We start from the raw sequence: 22437 nt of genomic DNA, 5'->3' as shown, positions 1-22437 counted from the left end.
CCAACCTTCCTTCCGAGGAGTGGCTGGTGGGTTTGAACCGCCAGCCTTCTGGTTAGCAGTCAAGTGCCTTAGGCACTACGCTACCAGAGCTCCCTTGTAAGCATATTAGGTCTTATTTTTTTCTCCCCATTTAGGTTTAATCTTTTGTTGTTGGGTGCCATTGAATCGATTCTGACTCAAAGCAACCCTATATGTCAGAATGGAATTACCTTATAGTGTTATTAGGAGCTCTGGTGGCGTAGTGCCTAAGGCATTTGACTGCTAATCAGAAGTCTGGCAGTTCAAACCCACCAACTACTCCTTGGAAAGAAGGTTGGGTAATCTACTTCCATAGTGATACTGCCTCGGAAACAAGGAGGGGTCTCTATGAGTCTGGTTCAACTCGAGGGCAGTGTGTTTGGTTTGTTTGGTTTGGTATATTATTAGGACAACTGTTCTGAATAGCCAGAAAGCAATAAATTGCAGCTTGCAGTAAACTGGATGTCAAGGGTTCAAGCGAAGGGCGGGAGGAAGGACCAAGTTTTTCAGTCTAGACAACACAGACTGTACTCTTTACGGGAGGACATCACCAGGTCTTTTCTCCCACAGTTAGCAGCTGAGCACTTAGTCATTGCATCACTAGGGCTCCTGAAGTTTTAATTACCTCTAAGATATTTTGGTTTTGGATTTGAGCAGCTCTTCTCAACTGAAATTCCTCAAGAGAATTAAACCCTAGATCCTAAGGCATACCTTTTATATAATGAATTGACTTCTCTCTTACCCATCTAGAATGGCACTGTGTACCACCATCCTTTTGAGAGTTGGGAGTCATTTACATCATTTTGTGTGGGCCTTAATTCTCTCATGGGACCCAGTTGGAAAAGGCTAGTATTTGACTTTTGTTTTGGTGTGTCATCTTTATACCTTACTTCTTAAGGTAGGCAGTCTTCTTCCATACAGGAGGAATCCCACATCTTTTGCAGCAGCAGCAGCTTGTTGCCATGTTTTGCCCAGACTGGAAAATTTGGTCCTTCCTCATGCCCTTTGCTTGAACCCTTGACATCCTGTTTATGGCAAGCTGCATTTTATTGCTTTCTGGCTATTCAGAGCAGTTGTCCCTAATGACATCCCATCCACCCCAGGTGTTTTTTAAAGCATGGCTGAGAGCAAGTGGTTAAAACCAAAGTATTAAGAATCAGTTTGTTTTGTTCTAGTGGCTTTTGAATATTTGCAAATTGTGCTTATTTACATTCCTGGTTAAGTGGAAAAAATTAATTCACTGAGTTTTGTAATTATCAGAGTTTCACTTATGGACATGGAAGAGTATGGGATACCATAGATTTTTCCTTTTCTTGGATGTTTTCCCACCTACTCCACTCTCAACACTCAAGCTGTGGACAAATGTACCAGTTGTAAGAAATGGGATTAATTTACTGATTTTCTGACAGAGGCTGTTGAAATGGTGAAATGATATATGATACCTGAGTTTGCCAAATTTGCAGTCTAGGAAGAGACCTGGATTCTAAGCTTGGTTCTTTTATTATTTAACTGTGATCTTTGACCCTTTGGACTCAAAACCTTTTCAGAATGAACATAGTTCTTTGAGTCTCTAGTTGTTGGCCCAAGGGGAGGGAAGGGAAGGAAATCTTCCTTTCTCCATTTGGTGGGGAACTTTCTCTGTCCCAAAGAACTAGATGCAAGACTTTCTTACATGTAACTATATTTAATCCTCACAGCCACCCTGTGAGGTATATATTGAGACTTCCATTGTGCAGATAAAGTCCCCAAGCCTCAGAGAGATAAAGCAACTTGTGGTAAGTTCCACACACTGCTCTCTGCTCTCCAGAACGCAAATCCCAAACCTGTTTACTGCCTTTCAGATAAGGTTTATAAAAAATAAATATGTATTCAATAAATTTCAGTAAGTTTTATGTATTAAATATGCCAGATTCTTCTCATTGCAAAACAAACCCACTGCCATGGAGTCAATTCCTACTCATAGCAACCCTGTAGGACAGAGTAGAACTGCTCCATAGGGTTTCCAAAGCTGAAAATCTTTATGGAAGCAGATTGCCTCATCTTTCTCCCGCAGAGCAACTGGTAGATTCAAGCAGCTGACCTTTATTTAAAAACAAACAAACTGTGCTTTGGATGCAAATTTACAGAGCAAAATTTGTTTTACGTTCATCTCACCCACTCTCCTCCTTCCCATCTCCTTGACCACCCCCTCCCTGTGCCCTTCTTAACTGTGTACTCTCATCTGTCCCACTTTCCCTCTCTGTGAATGCTGCCCTTCTGGTGCCCCTTGGCCGATTACTGTACGGGGTGTATCTCCCTAGAGTAGGTGGATGCATCGCCCTAGGGTAAGTGTTCTGCATGTGGGTCTCTCTACTGTTGGCCTGAGAACCAGTCTTTGGGAATGAGTCCCTCTGTAGGCCTGAAGGGTAACCCGGGGCCATAGTCTTGGGGGTTCTCCCAAGCTCCGTCTGACCAGTAATTCTGGGCATTTTTGTGGTCTTGAATTTTGTTCCACATTTTTCCTCCCACTCTATTCAGGATCTCCAGTGTTGATCCCTTCCCGAGTGGTTGGCATTGGTAGCCAGGCACCATCTAATTCTGGTCTGGAGACCCATCATGTTATTGTTAGGTGCCGTCAAGTCATCTCTGACTCATGGCAACCTCGTGTACAGCATAACAAAACAGTGCCTGGTCCTGTGCCAACCCCCTGATCCTTGCTATATCTGAGCCCATCATTCCAGCCACTGTGTCAGTCCATCTCCTTGAGGGCCTTCCCCTTTTTTCATTGTCCCTCTACTTTACCAAGCATGATATTCTTCTCCAGGGAATTGTCCCTTCCTACAACATGACCCAAAGTAGGTTAGACAAAGTCTGGCCATTCTTGCTTCCAAGGAGCATTCCAGCTGTACTCTTCCAGGACAGATCTGTTAGTTCTTTTAGCAGTCCACGGTACTTTCAGCATTCTTCACCAACACCACAACTCAAAAGCATCGACTCTTCTTCAGTCTTCTTTTACACTGTGCAGCTCTTCATTTATCTATTTCATTAAGGTAGGCTCTACTCTGATGAGGCAGCTCTTTCCCAGTCATATTTTGAGTGTCTTCCGACCTGCAGGGCTCATCTTCTGGCACTGTATCAGACAGTGTTTCAGGGCTATTCATAAGGTTTTCACTGACCAGTTCTTTGAGAAGTAGATGGCCTCTTCCTTCTTCTAAGTCTGTCTTAGTTGTAGAAGCTCCACCAAAACCGGTCCACCATGGGCACCCCTGCTGGCACAGCCTCCAGCCTCATAGCAACATGCAAGCCACCACAGTACAACAAACCGACAGACAAGTTTCTCTCCCTTAGCTGTTCCAATAGCTCCGCTCAATTCCTGGGCTTCCCCCTACCAGCCACCTGGGGGCTCTCCCCTAACCTTGCCTTACCTGCTCCAGCTGCTAGCCCTGTCTACCACTGCTTCCTGCTGCCTGGGGGGAGGTCCATCATATCCTTAGAGTAATTGTTTCCAACTGACTTTGATTTTCTTCACTCTTCTTTGCCTCAGATAAGAGGAGACCAGTAGATGGATCTTAGATGGCCGCGTGAAAGCTTTTAAGACCCCAGTTGCTACACACCAAAGTAGGTTGTGCCAGTTGAGCTTGGTGTCCCCAGTACTATGGTCCCAAGTTGGCAGGCCCAGTGATTCTCTCTCTCAAGGTGTTTGGTTCTCTGAGAGGTTACTCCAACTCTTTCTTCTGTTGCTTCTGTAATGAGTGTGGCTAATTTTGAATCACTCATATCCATGTAAGATTATTTTCAGCTAAATCTATCCTTGGTCTAGGGTACATTCCTGTTTGGTGACCCCCACTTGATCTCAGTTGTCTTTGCATTTATCTGTACCCTGGTGTTTGGTGTTGGTAGTGATGCAGTATTGTGCATATACTAGTTTTTGCCTCTGTTGTCTATCTATCCTTGATCTAGGGTACATTCCTGTTCGCTGACCCCCGCTTGATCTCAGTTGTCTATGCATTTATCTGTAGCCTACTGTTTGGTGTTAGAAGTGATGCAGTGTTGTGCATATACTAGTTTTGCCTCTGTTGTCTATATCTTTTTTTTTTTTTTTTTTTTAATTTTTATTGTGATTTGAATGAAAGTTTACAGAGCAAATTCATGTTCCATACAGCAGTTCACATACACTTTGTCTCATGAAATTAACTACAATCTACCACAGTGCAACAGCTCGCCTCCCACTTCCTCCCCATAGTTACCTCTTCCCTGTGTCCTTCCCTCTCATGTACTCCTGCCCACGAGCTCTCTATCCAAGGAGTATATGTACCTAATGTTAATAATATTCAGCTCCTATACCTATTTTTTGTTTGGCTGGAAACCACAGGAGTGGGTTCAATTCCAGACCTAAAGGGCAACTAGGGACCATAGTCTCAGTGGTTCCATCAGGGTCTGTCAGACCAGCAAACCTGGTCCCTTTTTTTTTTTTTTTTTTTTTTAATTTTGAGTTTGTTCCACATTGTTCTCCCACTCTATCCAGGATCTCCTACAGAGATCCTCCTCCGAGTGGTTGACAGTGGTAGCCAGGCACCATCTAGTTCTTCTGGTCTCATAGTCATATAGTCTGAGGATTGCAAGGTGTACCAGTCGCTTGGACTAATTGTTTCCATGTTTCTTTGGTTTTCTTCATTCTTCTTTGCTCTGAATAAGAAGAGACCCATCATTGTATGAAGATGGCCACTTGCAAGCTGTTAAGATCCCAGTCGGTACTTGCCAAAGTAGAATGTGGAACAATGTTTTGTATAGTATGTTATGCCAATTGAGCTTGATGTCCCCTGTGACTATGGACCTGAGCCAACAGGTCCAACTACTCGCTCCCTCTAGGTAGCTGGCTGTGGCCAAGAAGTGGCTACAACCTTGCCCCTTGTCAGCTCTACTATATACCTGGGAATTCTTACAGAACATACCAATACACTTGTAGAAACATTGTCTGCCAACCCTATACATGGTCTTGGGCACACTCCCCCCTGCATATACATACCTAATAGTTCAGCTTGTCCACCCATCTGTCCACTCGTATATCAATGTTTACCTTCACTGACAGCGCAGTACTGTATGGGCAAAAGGGTTCATCTTTGCTGTCTGTACCTCCCACACACCTCTCTCTGTCTTCCTCTTCCTCAATGCCACTGTTTACTGTTAACCGTTACTCACATTTGGTATATTGCCCTTCTTTTCACCCAAATCAATACTTACCTCTACCTATTGTTGTCCATATCTTAAGTGTACGAGTCAGTGTCCTTCCTTCCTCCAGTGTTATCATGCTATTCACAGACTCTTTCCATACTTACCCAAATCAACGTGACCCCTGACTAGTCTGAATTTTCCCTTCCCTCCCCTTCCCTCCCGTCCTTGGTAACCTACAAAGTAAGCTCCCTTCCCTAAGCAAACCCTTCCTTGAGTTTTTACAGTAATTGGCTCATAAAATATTTGTCCTCTGTGATTAACTTATCTCATTCAGCATAATGTCCTTCAGGTTCATCCACATTGTGAGATGATTTGTGTATTCTTTGTTTTTCTTTAATATAGCATAGTATTCCATTGTGTGAATATACCATAATTTGCTTATCCATTCATCTGTAGATAGACATTTAGGTTGTTTCCATCTCTTTGCTATAGTGAATTGTGCTGCAATGAATGTGGGTGTGCATATGTCTGTTTGTGTCCTGTCTCTCACCTCTTTAGGAAATATTCCTAGTAATGGAATTACTGGATCAAATGGTATTTCTATTTTCAGTTTTTTAAGGAAACACCATACCATTTTCCCCAGTGGTTGTACCATACCAGTAGTGTATGAGCGCTCTAGTCTTTCTGCAATCTCTCCATCATTAGTTGTTTTCTGTCTTGTTGAACTTTGCTATTGTTGTTGGGGTGAGATGATGTCTCATTGTTGTTTTGATTTGCATCTCTCTAATGGCTAATAGAGAGATGCAAATCAGAACAACAATGAGATATCATCTAACCCCAACATCTCTCTAATGGCTAATAAGGAGCTCTGTTAGCGTAGTGCCTAAGGCACTCGACTGCTAACCAGAAGGCTGGCAGTTCAAACCCACCAGCCACTCCTCAGAAGGAAGGTTGGGCAATCTACTTCCGTAGTGATACTGCCTGGGAAACCCAAGGAGGGGTCGCTATGAGTCGGTCCGACTCAGTGGCACATAACAACAACAACAACAATGGCTAATAATCCATGAGCATTTCCTGGCCACCTGAATACCATCATCTTGCCTATCTTTGAATTGGATTGTTTGTCTTTTTGGTGTTGAGGTTTTGAAGTTTTCTATAAATTTTGGCGATAAGTCCTTTGTCAGATGTCATAGCCAAGTATTTTTTCCCAGTCTCAAACACCTGACCTTTTGGTTAGCAGCCAAATGCTTTAACCACTTTGCCACCAGAAATCCTTTCTCATTGCGAAAGAGCTGCCTAAATGGTGGATTTATCAACTAATGTGTTGGAGTTAAAGCCTCAGCCATCTTTTTACAGGAGGTATGAAGCCTCCCTGTCACTAGCACCTCAGTCCCATTTTAGAAGATGAGTTGATAGAAATGTTGTCTAAATATATATTATATATATTTTATATTTATATGAAACTCTGGTGGCATAGTGGTTAAGTGCTCAACAGATCAAACCCACCAGCCACTCTGTGGGCGAAAGATGTGGCAGTCTGCTTTTATAAAGATTTACAGCCATCGAAATCCTGTGGGGCAGTTCTACTCTGTCCTATAGGGTCTCTATGAGTCTGAATCGACTAAATGGCAGTGGGTTTGGAGAAGGTAGTTTGGGTCTAAGAGGAAACCACTGGTGGGGATGAGGAGGAAAAAAACAACTTTGTCCAACACTCCAGGACATTACCCTTTCTGGGGCCCAGAGGATAAATAAAGTGGACATTTTTTAATTGTGAATAAACAACAACAGAATGTCCACACAATTTGAAAAAAAAAAAAGTTTCTAAATTTTGTAGGGGGACGTCCCTCAACAAGGTGGATTGACACTGGCTGCAATAATGGACTCAGTTATAGCAAGGATTTTGAGGCTGGCACAGAACCAGGCAGTATTCTGTTGTACATAGGGTCACTATGAGTCAGAGCCCACTCGACGGCACCTAACAACAACAACCGATTTTGAAGGTAGATGAAATTTTGATATGAAAGGAACAGACTCTGATAAACCCACAGCTTAGCTTCATTGAAAGGACCAACAGGTTGAGAGCAGCAAAGCTGGGCTTCAGGTAACCACCTAGTTAAAGTATATACTCGATGTGAATTAGTGAAATGGAAATAATAGTATCTTACTATCCACAGCTTAAAAAGATGAGAGCTATATGTGTAAACGAAGACAGATACAAGTGGGAAGGCTTAGCAAAATGCCTTTAGGCTTCCTGAAATTCCTGACATTGAATTGCTTTAATTTGGCTACTGTAGGAATTAAGTATTTAAATAAAAAAAAAAATCCTCCTCTTACTGCGTAACAGAAGCTTGATAATTGCTGACATTTAGAAGATGAAGGAGCTCTGGTAGCATAGTGCCTAAGGCACTTGACTGGTAACCAGAAGGCTGATTACCCACCAGCCACTCCTCAGAAGGAAGGTTGGGCAATCTACTTCCGTAGTGATACCACCTCAGAGACCCAAGAAGGGGTCACTATGAGTCAGGTCTGACTTGACAGCACATAACAACATCTGTCTTCCCAGGCCTTACACACCACTCCATCCAGTGCTGGGTCTTAGCCAGCAGTAGTTAAAGGATGGTGCTGCTCCCTGGTTTAAACTGGAGAGCATAGGCTGCTCTTCCAAGTGTGTAGGTCTCTCTCTATATATATGGAGCTCTGGTGGCATAGTGCCTAAGGCATTTGACTGCTAACCAGGAGGTTGGTGGTTCAAACCCACTAGCCACTCCGTGGAAGGAAGACTCGGCAGTCTACTTCCATAAAGATTTACTTCCTCAGAAACCCAAAGGGGGTTGCTATGAGTCAGAATTGAATCGATGGCAGTGAGTTTGGTTTTTTGAGTTAAATGTGTATGTATGTGTCTATATACATGTCTGTATACATTTATACACACACACACACACACATATATAAAACACGAGACACAAGAAGTCCTCGTAATAGGAAATTATTGCTTTGGTTGCATCACTTGTTGGGAGCTATTTTGGTGGTAGATTGCAACAAAAATAATATATATTGTGGTCATAATTACTAGTGGAAATACAAATAAAGCAGTTGCCATCAGTCGATTCTGACTCATGGCAACTCTGTGTGTGTGTCAGTGTAAAACTGTTCTCCATAGGTTTTTCAATGACTGTGATTTTATGGATATAGATCAACACGCCTTTCTTCTGGATGGACTCCAACTGCCAGCCTTTGGGTTAGTAGATGAGCGCTTAACCATTTATGCCAACCAGGGCCTCTTAACTACTAGTTAGTTAGCTACAACTCCTTGCACTGTGTATTGCCTCCTACCAGCTCATGTCTCTGGGGACCCTAAGATGATGAAGTATTTGTTTGCTTGTCTCTCTAGAGACGGGGGTCATCCCATTTGTCCCTGTCCCCAGAAGGAAAAGAAAACTGCCAGTAACTAGCTTTGTTGTCCCACCACTTGTCTGTCAATTTGACATAGTGTGGTGGCTTGTGTGTTCTATAAGGCTGGAGCTATAATACCAGTATTTCAAATACCAGCAGAGTCACCCATGGTGGACAGATTTCAGTGGAGCTTCCAGACTAGGAAAAAGGATGGGGCCTTCCACATCTGAAAAAACTGGCCATTGGAAACCTTATGAGTAGTAGTGAAACACTGTCTGATACATTACTGGAAAACTTTATGAATGGTCCTGAAACACTGTCTGATACAGTGCTGGAAGATAAGCCCCTCAGGTTGGAAGGCACTCAGACTATGACTGGTGAAGAGTTGGCTTCCTCAATGTAGTTGCTGTTGTTGTTGTTGTTAATTGCCATTGAGTCGGCTCCAACTCAGCGACCTTATGCACAACAAAACAAAACACTGCCCACTTGTGCACCATCCTCACAATCCTTGCTATACCAAACCCATTGTAGCCACTGTGTGAGTTCATCTCCTTTAGGATCTTCCCCTTTTTCACTGACCCTCCACTTTTACCAATAGGAGCTCTGGTGGTACAGTGCCTAAGGCATTTGACTGCTAACCACAAGGTTGGCAGTTCAATCCCACCAGCCACTCCTTAGAAGGAAGATTGGGCAATCTACTTCCATAGTGATACCACCTCAGAAACCCAAGGAGGGGTCTCTATGAGTCGGAATTGACTCAACGGCCGTGAGTTTGGTTTCTTTTTTTGTTTACCACTTTACCAAATATGACATCCTTCTCCAGGGAATGGTCCCTCTGACACCATGACCAAAGTAGGTGAGACAAAGTCTGGCCATTCTGGCTTCCAAGGAGCATTCTGGCTGTACTTCCTCCAGGGCAGATTTGTTTGTTCTGGCAGGCCATGGTACTATCAGTATTCTTCACCAACACCACGATTCAAAAGCATCAACTCTTCTTCAGTCTTCCTTATTCAATGTCCGGCTTTCACATGCTTATGAAGCTGTTGAAAATACCATGGCTTGGGTTAGGCATCTTCAGTCTTCAGCACTTTAAAGAGGTATTTTGCAGCAGATCTGCCCAGTGTGATATGATGTCTGATTTCCTGAGTGCTGCTTCCATGGGTGTTGATTGTGAATCCAACCAATATCAAATCTTTGACAACTTCAATCTTTTCTCCATTTATTGTGATGCTGCTTATTGGTCCAGTTGTGATGATTTTCCTTTTCTTTATGTTGAGGTATAATCCATACTGTAGACTGTAGTCTTCAATCTTCATCAGTAAGTGCTTCAAGTCATCTTCACTCTTTCAAGCAAGGTCATGTCGTCTGCATATCACAGGCTGTTAATGAGTCTTCCTCCAGTCCTGATGCCACTTTCTTCTTCATTTAGTCCAACTTGTCAGATTATTTGCTCAGCGTACAGATAGAGTAAGTATGGTGAAAAGATACAACTCTGGCACACACCCTTCCTGCTTTTAAACCATGCAGTATCCCCTTGTTCTGTTGAAACACCCTTCTAATGTATGTATAGGTTCCTGGATGAGCACAATCAAGTGTTCTGGAATTTCCATTCTTCACAATATAATCCACAATTTGTTATGATCCACACAGTTGAATGCATTTGCATAGTGCATAAAACACAAGTAAACATCTTTCTGGTATTCTTTGCTTTCAGCCAAGATCCATCTGACATCATCAATGATATCCTTTGTTCTATGTCCTCTTCTGAATCCAGCTTGCATTTCTGGAAGTTTCCTGTCAATATATTGCTGCAATAGTTTTTGAATTATCTTCAGCAAGATTTTACTTGTGTGTGATATTAAGGATATTGTTCAATAATTTCCACATTCTGTGGGATCACCTTTCTTTGGAATGGATACAAATATGGATCTCTTCCAATCAGTTGGCCAGGTAGCTGCCTTCCGAATTTCTTGGCATAGACAAATGAGTGCCTCCAACGTGGCATTCATTTGTTGACGCAACTCAGTGGGTATCCTGTCAGTTCCTAGAGTCTCGTTTTTCACTAATTCCTTCCATGCAGCTTCGAGTTCTTCCTTCAGTCCTGTTGGTTCTTGATCATATGCTATACCCTGAAACAGTTGAACATCAACCAATTCTTTTTTGAATAGTGGCTGTGTGTATTCCTTCTTTGGTATGGGTTACACCTCAAAGTAAAGAAAACAAAAATCCTCACAACTAGACCAGTAAGCAACATCATGATAAATGGAGAAAAGATAAAAGTTATCAAGGATTTCATTTTACTTGGATCTGCATTCAACACCCATGAAAGCAGCAGTCAAGAAATCAGACATCATATTGTACTAGACAAATCTGCTGCAAAGGACCTTTAATTTAAGTGTTAAGGAGCAAAGATGTCACTTTGAAAACTAAGGTGTGGCAAACCCAAACCATGATATTTTCAGTTGTCTCAGATTCATGTGAAAGGTAGACAATGAATAGGGAAGACTGAAAAAGAATTGATGACTTTGAATTCTGGTATTAACAAAGAATACTGAAAGCACCATGGACTGCCAGAAGAATAAATCCATCCTGGACAAAATGCAGCGGAATGCTCCTTAGAAGTGAGAATGGCCAGACTTTGTTTTACCTACTTTGATCATGTTGTCAGAAGGGACCCTTCCCTGGAGAAAGATATCATGCTTGGTAAAGTGGAGGGTCAGGGAAAAGGGGGAAGACCCTCAACGAGGTGGAATGACAGTGGCTGCAACCATGGGCTCAAGCATAGCAAGAATTAGTGAGGATGGTGCAGGACCAGGCAGAGTTTCATTCTCTTGTACATATGGTTGCTATGGATAGGAATCAACTCATGGCACCTTATAACTACAACAGCCTTCTTATTAGTATGATCAGTAGGGACATCCTACTCTTGGAAGCTCTAAACCAAGAATCCTTTAAGAGTTCCAAGGGCCCTCCTTGAACAAATAGCTCCAGGCAAGCACTGTTTCCCAACTGATGACACCTTTGTTTTCTACACCCACCCCCTTTTAGAAAAACATATTTATCTGGAAAACTCTGAGGCTCCACATTCAGCTGAATTGAAGGGGATTCAAAGGATGCACCTGTTCTCAAAATACTTGTTGCCTTTGAAACATAGGCAGAACCACCATGAAAGACCCAAAATCCCTTGATCAGCACAGCCAAGATTCAATCCTAGGAGGGGTAATTAATTTAAGCATACTGTCTTCTCAGTTGGCCTGGCCAGTAGAGTAGGTCCTAGGAGTACAAAGATGGTTTATATTGAAAATGCTTTGTGTTCATTCATACATTATTAAAACATTTTAAAGGTAAAAAACTGTTCAGTCATCTCAATAAAACCAGTTGCCATCGAGTTGACTCCATCCAACTCATGGCTACCTTTTGTGTGTCCAACTAGAACTGTGCTCCAGAAGATTTTCAATGGCTGATTATTTGGAAGTAGACCAACAGACCCACTTGGCAAACCTCCAACCTTTCTTTTAGCAGCTGATCAGATTAAACGTGTACCACACCCAAACCAAAAAAAAAAAAACTAACTAACTAACTCCCGTGGAGTCAGATCTGACTCATAGTGACCCCTCCTTGGGTTTCTGAGGCAGTATCACTACAGAAGAAGATTGCCCAGCAGTGGCTGGTGAATTTGAACTGCCAGCCTTCTGGTTAGCAGTCAGATAGATGCCTTAGGCACTACGCCACTTGAGCTCCCTTTGAACCACCCAGGGACTCCTAATTATCTCAGTAGATAATGAAAAAGGATCTGGTAACATCTAACATTTCCTAATGGAGACTTTGCAAGCTAGAATAGAAGGAACTTTAAAACTTCATTCCAGTTATCTTTAAACACCATATTTAATAATGAAAAATTATCCCACTAAAATTGAGTTCAAAACAGAGCCACTCCTGCCTGTTTTTCCATGTTGTCCTGGGGGTCCTTGCAAAAAATGTAGTAAGAAAAATATGGTACAGCCAGCCCTCTGTATCCACGGATTCCGTGTCCATCGGTTCCACCAGCTGAGGATTAAAAATATTCAAGAGGAGGGGAAAAAGCTATTAATAATCAAAGTAATGCCTCAAAGGCTAAAAAGGAGCATAAAGTGTTACTTACATTGTATTAGGTATTATAAGTAATCTAGAAGTGATTTACAGTATATAGGAGGGTATGTATAGGTTCATGCAAATGTTACACCATTTTGTACAAGGGACTTGAGTATCTGCAGATTTTAATGTCTATGAGGGTCCTGGAACTATCCCTCCAGATACCAAGGGATGACTGTATAAATACTGGAAAGGAGACCAACCTATGATATGATTTACTTAAAAAAATCCAGAGAATCACTTAGTAAAGTATTCTGCAAGGCAACCAGATATAAGATCAACATACAAAATCAGACTTTTCTATGTATCAGCAGTAACAGAAAATGGAAATTTCAAATCTCATTTCATTTTTACCACAACCCCAAGGAGGGTCTTAGCACATTTTACAGATGTGAAAACTGTAGTTAAAAGTTAACTTGGCCAAAATCACAGTTTGTAATTTGCAGAGCAGTGATTCAGGTACCCCATTGAGTTTCTGTTACTCAGTGCCTCATATTAGGTTGCTAATTTGTTAATTGGACTCCCTTTTAATAATTGGCCTGTGCACTGAGTCAAACCCAGAATCAAGATTTCTTTGGGGGCACATTCACGGGTAGCAGCTGTTGTGGTTGCTGCATCCCAGCACTACAAGGCCTCCCACATGCAGGCTGTACCCAGCTCACGGTGCCCAGTGAGCAGTGTGAAAGGCTTACATTGACCCACACTCTCTCAGTATGCAGGGAAGCTTTCTGTTACCCTTTCTTGTAGGAGCCAAGGTCCCCAAGCACTGAGGAGCTAAGCCCCCATGATGTTCTCAGAGGACCTCTGCTTCCGATCTTCATGAGCTCAAAGCTGTAACAATTCAGAGACACCCACCAGAGGGCAAGGAGAGGTTAAAACCCAGCTAGACTGCACGTGTGACCACCAGGTCATTTTAGAGCTGAAAGTGCAGCTGTCGGGTTGGGAGGTTAGTAGGTAGCATTAACTTAGCACACAAACAACAGGAAGGTGTTTGAGAATTTTGCTTGTATATCTGTGTATGTGCATACTTCAGGTGGGTTGTTTTTCTCAGGCTTTGGAGGGAAACCACAAGCAGCATTGCAGGAGAACCAGTTCCCTACTTTCTTGGAGATGCCCTATAGTAATTTCTTTTTTTTAAATCCGTACTACTTTGTCTGATAGTAAAGATCAGAACCAAGCCTCAACTCTGACAGTTTGAGACCACCCTGGATCACTTGGGGACGCTAGGGCTGGCAGCAGGAGAGGAACTCCGCCAAGCCTTTAGCTAGGCCCTAGGGGAATGGGGAACTGTGGACACACCTCTCCAGGCTTTCTGGGCCTTCTTGCTCCTTTGTTCCAATTAATTATTAGATTGGGAGATACCAGATGTACTTGCTGGGTCTGACATCCTCTGACAAGAGTCTGGGGACTTTGGACTTGACCCTGCAGAGCAGGAAGTAGCTGCTGAGTTCAGGACAGTCAGATGCATCAGAAGGTGACATTTCTGATTGGCTCACGAATACTAGGAAAAATGGGTGTGCTTCACTTCTCAGAATGACTTTCCACACATTGTTAATCTGGACGTGGGTCACTGAAAATAGGGTGGATTGGAGGAACAGATGACTAACACAGAGGTAACTGTGATATGTTAACTGTTTCTGAGAACTAAATGCTGACAGCATGTTACGAACTTCAATCCAGGGGTGACTCCTAACTTATTAGATGACTGTAATGTAGCTGTTGAGTAAGAATTCAGTGCTTGAAGTTCAAATCATGCTAAAGGGCCCTTATCTAGTCATTCAGAAGGTATTTATTGAGATGTTAAGAAACCTTTGTACTATGAGACGTCACCTGTAACTCCTAGGTTTGTATAAAGCAAGGGTGTACCTTCTTACATGGAAAAGTTGTCCTTGGGGTAATTGCAACAAAATACCTCTCAGAGTAAGATTGAGGCTCACCTGAGTCTGGAAGCAGAAGTGTGGTCCTCCTTGCAGTCCAGGAGCCAGCATTTCAATCCCAGCTCTGCCGTTGACCTGTGCACAAGAGGCTGCTGCAGCCTCTAGCTTAGTCTCAGTTTACCATGTGGAACCAAACCCAAAAACCCACTGCCACTGAGTCAATTCCGACTCATAGTGACCTTGTAGGACAAAGTAGAACTGACACATCTTCTCCCACAGAGCAGCTGATGAGTTTGAACCACTGATCTTTTGGTTGGCAACTGAATGCTTAACCGTTGTGTCACCAGGGCTCCTTCTGTGTGTGATGTGAGATGGTATTTACTTATAGTGGTGTCATGGTGAGGAATTGTGGCCTTGCTTATAGTAAGCACTCACACCACGTGAGATTATTGAGAGCCTTTGTTCTGTCTGATCATCAGCCACCACATGATAAAAGAGGAGGGCAGTCCATGCTGAGACTAAAGAAAGGTGGATGAGATTAGACTGATAGGCAGAAATTTGGAAAAGTAAACATTCTTATATATCAGTTTGTTCTCTTTCAGATACTAGGATTTGAAGGGCTCCGGTAAATAGCCCTCTTTCCTATCTGTGTTCTAAACCAATTGAGAAAAAAAAAAAGAACAAACAGTAAGACAGATGGGGCATGTTCCACCACTGATGAACTCGATCCTGGTTTACATGGCTTACATTTGTGGGCAAGTGGACAACCCAGGACTCAAGCCCAGGATTATATAGACCTGTCCACTCAGACCCATGGCACTTTAATCCTTATGACCTCCCCATAGTGAGGCAGCCCTCAAACTCCAATTGCAGCCAGGTGGTCAGAAGAATGGTTGGCAACACAAGCTCTTTGCCAGTCAGGTGGCTCCCAAAGGAAGAAAGAGGGATGTGGCCAACTCTGTAGGCTGAAATCCACTCCACTTTCTATGGGGAGCAATGAGTGAGGGAACAGAGAGGCCAGGAATGTTATACATATGGAACTGCAGCCACAGACAAAGAATCGGGAATAAGGGAAAGGTGCACCCATGGTAAACCCAAGTCATTCCGGCTCAGGTTACATCATTGGGACGTCCTCGGTGGATCTAGCATTCTGGACTACATCCCAAAGGCCAGGTGATGTCTGTGGGGACCTTCCTTGCTCATTTCTGCTTTACTTCATTTTCAGACAGGCTCTTTCCGCGTACCCTCACCAGGATCCTAGGATTATAGGTTCCTTAGATCATTATTTCAGATACAGAGGCAGCATCTCTTCTATTCTCTCTATCAAGAATCTCTGTACAAAGGAGAGCTGTAAAGGGCAGAGAGCCTAAAGTAATGGTGATGTGGCATAAAGGTAGAATGAGATTGGTCACACAGTGTGAAATGTGTAACCAATGTCATCAAAATGCAAAGGTAGAAATTTTAAGTGGGTACGTATTTGGTTATGTATACTAAAAGGTAAATAGAATATTAAAAAAAAAAAAAGAAGAAAGAATCTCTCTATCAGCTCAGAGAGGACTGTGTGTCATACTTGATTTAGTCATTGTGTATTAGGAGATCGAAAACAGCCCCACATCATATGGACTAAACAATTAAGGAAGAATCGTGGGGCGGGGTTGGGTGGGGGGGGGCCAATTCCCCAAAGAGTTGCTGCATGAGACGAGGGTCCATCTACTACAGCCTGCCAACACACAGAGTTTTAAAAGTTGCATGATGGAAATACAGGTATTCTTCCTTTATCTTGCTTTCTCAAAGTTCCAATTTTCTGAGCATTTATTGTCTTATAAATGAGGAGGGAGAGGAAGATAAAAGGAATTTTTCCATAAATGCTTGTTTTTAACCCTGCCTTGCCCACAAGGATTTTTAGGCAGCTACCAAAAATGAGTGAAATGAATAAGCAAGTGAGACAAAGGAGACATAAGAGTAACAAGCAGCTGCAGGCAAGAAGGAAGGCCTCTGGGCTTGTAGGAGTCCCTGGGTGTGCGAATGGTTAGGTGCTGGGCTACTGACTAAAAGGTTGGAGGTTCGAGTCTGCTCAGAAGCACTTCAAAAGAAAGGCCTGGTTATCTACTTCTGAAAAAATCCACCCTTGCAAACCCTCTGGATCACAGTTCTACCCTGACACACGGGGTCACCATGAGTTGGAGTTGACTTGATGGCACGTGGTTTATAGCTTCATGTCAAGAGAAACCTTTTCTTTTCATCTGTTTGGGGAAAAAGAAAAGATACATCTCACTAAGGATGTAGAAGCTGAGGTGGGGATTCTGAGGGGCCCTGGTTTTAAAGACGGTTGCTAACTGCATTTAACAAAGTGCTTTATGAGTACATGGGCCCTGGCAAAGGGGTGGTGTGAGAGTGGCCGTCGCCTGCTATCCACTGGCCTATGTCACAGTCTCAGGTGGGAGAAGGAAGCATTGGTATATTGGTGGCAGGTGAGGCACCTTTGCCCAGGGCCACAGCCCATGCTGATAGCTGATCATTTTCCAAATACACAGTCATGGAGGCTCTAATCATTACTTGTTGCCTCTACTGGGAAAATAGCTTCGCATTCATCCTCTTGACACAGTGCCTTCTCCCCTCTGTGCACTGGGTCATCTGCAGTCATCCTTCTCGCTCCTAGTTTAAAATGACCTCCAAGGCTGGCCTCCAACCCAAAGATGACAAAACTTCTTCCTAGAAAGTCAGTACCTATGCTACCCCAGAGGCATTCTTATGTCTAAGAATTTCCCAGGCTGGGATTAACTCCACATATAAACATTTGGTTTTAATTTTGCAGGGCTACAAGTGAGGTAACCGTTCTTGATAAACTGGAGCACACCAGTGGGGGCCCCTAGTGTGTACACCTCTTCCCCATGCCTGGTCACTGCTCCCACATTTAAGAAAACAAACTTTCCAGGGTCTGGTGGCTTCTTTTCTCTACCCTTCAAGCCAGCCTCATCATGTTTTGACAGTCTGGCCCTTTAGGGGTCCTCTTGCCTCTCACAGCCAGGATAAACTCAAGATTTTGGGAAGTCCAACAAGATGCCCCAACTGGGGAATAGGTGGTATTTGAATAGTGCATATGAAGGTTTGATATGTGGCTGATTTTTTTGTTTTCAGTTATTATTAACTATTGGTGTCCTCCCTCCAGACAGCTACAGACAGTTCTTCTAACTCCTCTCAGAAGAGGGAACAACCTACTCGGACAATCTCCTCTCCTACATCATGTGAGCACCGGAGAATCTACACCCTGGGCCACCTCCATGACCCATACCCCACGGACCACTATCACCTCGAACAGGTAAGCAGCCATCTCATTCCTCTGAGGTCAATGGAGTGGATGGTTCCAATTCTAAATAGTTTCCTTCCTCTCCTACTCAACTAAATGCCTCAAGCCCCCCAGGCCTCTTCCATTTTCCTACTTTGTATCCCACCCCATATTGGAGGGGATTGGTGGCAGCTCCCCCTTACGTAGAGTTTTCTAGGTGCCAGGTACCTAGCCAAGGTTTTTCTATACTTACCTCATTTCATTTTCACAAAATTACCCCACAGTGCAGCTACTCAACATTCCCAGTTTATAGATGAGGAAACTGAACTTAGAAAGATAGAGCAAGATTCAAACCCAGGCTTACCCTCACCTCAGATGCTGCACCACCTCCCCCATCCTCAGAAGAGGACTTCGTAAGGGCCTCCTGCCTTGGTGTGAAAATACAGACCTCACCATTGGAAGAAAGAATGCCTTATACTTGCTTCAAGCCCCCTGGCATCAGGGTGCAGGCCTAGTCTTGCTCAGGAACAGAGCTAGAGTCTAGAATGCAGTGATTTGATAAATATTCACTGAACAGCTACCCTGAAGAGCAGGTTCCCAAACTGAGAGGCATAGACCAGTACCTGGTCTGGGTGGTAGTGGGGGAATGTGCCCACCAGTCTGCTTTGAACTAAAACCAAAAGAGCTCAGGGTAGTGAGTTTTTTGTTTTCAAAACATAACCTACCCACTGCTATCAAGTCAACTCTGATATACAGGAACCCTATAAAACAGAGTAGAACTGCCCCATGTGTTCCCAAGGCTCTAAATCTTTACAGAAGCAGACTACTTCATCTTTCTCTTACTGAGTAGCTGGTTGGTTCAAAGCACCAACCTTTTGGTTAGCAGCTGAATGCTTTAACCATTGGTCTACTAGAGGTCCTTTTTTTTAACATAAGCTAGATTTATTTGACTCCTTTAAAAAAAAAAAAAAAAAAGTTTATTATGTGCTTCCTAATGTTTTAGTATTAAAATGTTCTTTCTTTAAATCACACTATGGTAGCACTAGGTTGGAATTGGTTCTTTGACTCTCCCTGTTTTGCAGAGTAAAATATTAACAAAGCCTGGGTCAGCTGCCATGATTCAATTTGAAAAGCTACTAATTTTTATTTTTTCAAGTCTGAGAAATTCTGATGCCAAGAATCTGTAGGGATTAGGACAGAGTAGGTCAGATGTAGCTCCTGCCCTCAAGGAGATCATGGACTGGCAGGAAACATGGGTAAATCTAATCACCATTATGTGATAAATTCTGTAACAACATTATAGTGACTATTACAGCAACAGGTATCAGATGCTTCCTTGGTTAGGCTCTGTGTTTGACATTCACCCTGTTGTCGTTAAGTTGCCGTCAATTCTGACTCATGGTGGTGACCACTTGTGTGCAGAGTGGATCTGCTCCATAGGATTTTCAAGGTTGTGACCTCTCAGAAGCAGATCACCAGGCCTGTCTTCCAAGGCACCTCTGGGTGGGTTTGACGTGCCAGCCTTTCAGCTGCTAGTAGTCAAACACTTAACTGTTTCTGCCACCCAAGGACTCCAACATTTCACCTAGATTATTTCTTTTCATTCTCACAACAGTTGTAAGTAGTGAGAAACTGAGTTTTAGCAACTTGCTAGTTAATTCTGTAGTCAAGATATGAGTGGCCCTACTGCAACTATGGGTCTGTCCTCATCCACAGCAAGAAGAATGAAAAAAACCAAAGATGCACAGAAACAATTACTCCAGGGGACTAGTGGACCATACAAACGTCTGCCTATATGACCATTAGACCAGAAGAACTAGTTGGTGCGTGGCTACCACTGTCAACCACTCAGAAAGGGATCAATGCAGGAGATCCTGGATAGAGTGCAGAACAATGTGGAACAAAACTCAAAATCATAAAAAAGACCGAGTTTACTGGTCTGACAGAGCCTAGTGAGACCCCTGAGACTATGGCCCTTAGTTACTGTTCAGGTCTGGAACTGAACTCACTCCCATGGTTTCCAGCCAAAAACAATAGACAGGCATATTGGGTGAACATTTATTTCAGGTAGATATACTCCTTAGAACAGTCAGTCATGGGAGAACAGAAGGGCAGTATTTGTACAGGGAGATAGCTCAGGGGGCAGTAGTGCATAGGAAAGAAGGACACAGGGAAGAGGTAAATACAGGGAAAAAGTGGAAAAAGAGCTGTTACATTGTGGGGATTACAGTCGATGCCATGAAACAAAATGTGTATGAACTGCTGTATAGAAAATGTTGCTCTGTAAACTTTCACCCAAATCACAATAAAAATTATTAAAAAAAAAAAAAAAAACATGGATATCTAGTCGATTCCAACTCATAGGGACCCTGTAGGACAGAGGAGAACTTCCCCATAGGGTTGCTAAAAAAAAAAAAAAAAGTAAGATTCCAGTGCGTTCACCCCAGAGCCAGGAGCCTCAGCCCTAAAAAAAAACCCTCATACCTAAAGGACTTCAAAGGTGGGAGATCTGATTGTCTGCCACAACTCAGATGCCCTGTGCAGGACAGGCTTATACACATTTATTCAGTAAATACTTACTCAGCACCTGCTGCTCTAGGTAAGGCACTGTTGTAGACTGTGGCAGGAATAACTGCAATGAAGATTTTTTCCCCCAAGGAAGAATGCAGCTTGTTTCAAGGCTGGGGGTTGTGGCCCTGGGGCTGGCCTGCCTGGGCTCAGATTCAAGCTTGGCCACCCACCCTCTGTCAGATCCTGGCAGGATTCGAACCCAGGCAGTTCACCTGCACTCATCCTTTTCCTGTTTCTACATCTGTCTTCCCAACCAGATTCTGAGGAACTTGTAGGCCTTATGTTTCCTAGGATCCCCTGTTGCTTTTTGAAACAAGACTCACAGTAAGAAATGTGTTTTATATGATGACCCCGTACTCAGAGTATACACATAGGTAATGAAAAGTTACATGAAACACTGTTGTTATTGTTGTTGTATGCTGTCGAGTCAGACCCGACTCATAGCGACCCTCCTTGGGTTTCTGAGGCAGTATCACTATGGAAGTAGATTGCCCTATCTTCCTTTCGAGGAGTGGCTGGTGGGTTTGAACCGCCAGCCTTCTGGTTAGCAGTCAAGTGCCTTAGCCACTATGCTACCAGAGCTCCCATATAATATAAAGTGACCTGTAGTATTCTGTTCATAGTTAAAAAAAAAAAAAGCCAGTCTTACAAAAGAGAACAAACTAAATACAAAAACAGGTGAAACTAGCTAGCAATTCATGTTCTATCTCTTGATTTGGGTGTGTTCAGCTTGTGAAAAGTCATTAACCTGTACTCATGTACTTTTTCTCTGTAGTACATGTTCTGATTCCACACAAGTGTCTATCTCTACCCAGTAAAATGATTTCTTGAAGCAGTCATGGATTGAGACTTGCAATTTGAAATATGTCTTTGATCTTCAAAATTGTTCAGTAATTCTGTTGTTGTTGTTGTTATGTGCCATCGAGTCAGCCCTGACTCATAGCGACCCCTCCTTGGGTTGCCAAGGCAGTATCACTACGGAAGTAGATTGCCCAGTCTTCCTTCTGAGGAGTGGCTGGTGGGTGGGTCAATTTCTTCAAGAAATGCCTTGGTCAAAGTGAAAGGTACATCCTTGGAGAATCCGGGCAGAGGGTGTTTTTATTCAGTGCTATAAAATACTTTCTCCTTTCTCCTGGCACAGCCGATGCCAAGGCCCTACCGCCAGGTGAGCTTCCCGGATGACGATGAGGAGATCGTGCGCATCAACCCCAGGGAGAAAATCTGGATGACAGGATATGAGGACTACCGGCACGCCCCGGTTAGGGGCAAGTACCTCGACGCCTCAGAGGATGCGGACTCCTACGTGCGCTTTGCCAAAGGCGAGGTGCCCAAACACGACTATAACTACCCCTACGTGGACTCCTCGGACTATGGCCTCGGTGAGGACCCCAAGGGCCGCGGGGGCAGTGTGGTCAAGACACAGCCCTCCCGGGGCAAGTCCCGGCGGCGGAAGGAGGACGGGGAGCGCTCCCGATGCGTGTACTGCAGGGACATGTTCAACCACGAGGAGAACCGGAGGGGCCGCTGTCAGGACGCTCCCGACTCCGTGAGAACTTGCATCCGCCGGATGAGCTGTATGTGGTGTGCGGACAGCATGCTCTATCACTGTATGTCGGACCCCGAGGGAGATTATACAGACCCTTGCTCGTGCGATACTAGCGACGAGAAGTTTTGCCTCCGGTGGATGGCTCTTATTGCCTTGTCTTTCTTGGCCCCCTGTATGTGCTGTTACCTGCCCCTTCGGGCCTGCTACCACTGTGGAGTGATGTGCAGGTGCTGTGGCGGGAAGCACAAAGCGGCGGTATGACTCTGTTTCCTTCCTTTCCCCTCCTCCATCCACAGTCACAAGAGAACTTCTCTTCCTTACTCTTCCCTTCTCCCTTCCATTCAAAGGAGCAAAGAGAGCAAGAGGCCTCCGAGCTCCCTGGTACCTTGAGGCACCATTCCAGCCTGGGGAACCTGTCTGGTGGACTCTCCACTCGACCCCAGCCATCCATACTGCATCAGTCA

General features: G+C 43.7%; 1 protein-coding gene across 1 annotated transcript in view; it reads left to right on the top strand.

The window, feature by feature from the left end:
• Positions 1–22234, top strand: part of SPRED2 (sprouty related EVH1 domain containing 2) — a 41013-nt gene extending 18779 nt beyond the window's left edge. Inside the window, exons 5-6 of the mRNA XM_042780844.1 lie at positions 17740–17889; positions 21569–22234. Coding sequence (XP_042636778.1) covers positions 17740–17889; positions 21569–22234 — 816 coding nt within the window. The remainder of the gene's footprint in view (positions 1–17739; positions 17890–21568) is intronic.
• Positions 22235–22437: the final 203 nt, after the last annotated feature.

This window comes from Orycteropus afer, unplaced genomic scaffold (assembly GCF_000298275.1).
Source record: "Orycteropus afer afer isolate SDZICR_OR568_19922 unplaced genomic scaffold, OryAfe1.0 scaffold00065, whole genome shotgun sequence".
Lineage (NCBI taxonomy): Eukaryota > Metazoa > Chordata > Mammalia > Tubulidentata > Orycteropodidae > Orycteropus > Orycteropus afer.
This window is presented reverse-complemented; position numbering and strand designations above follow the sequence as displayed.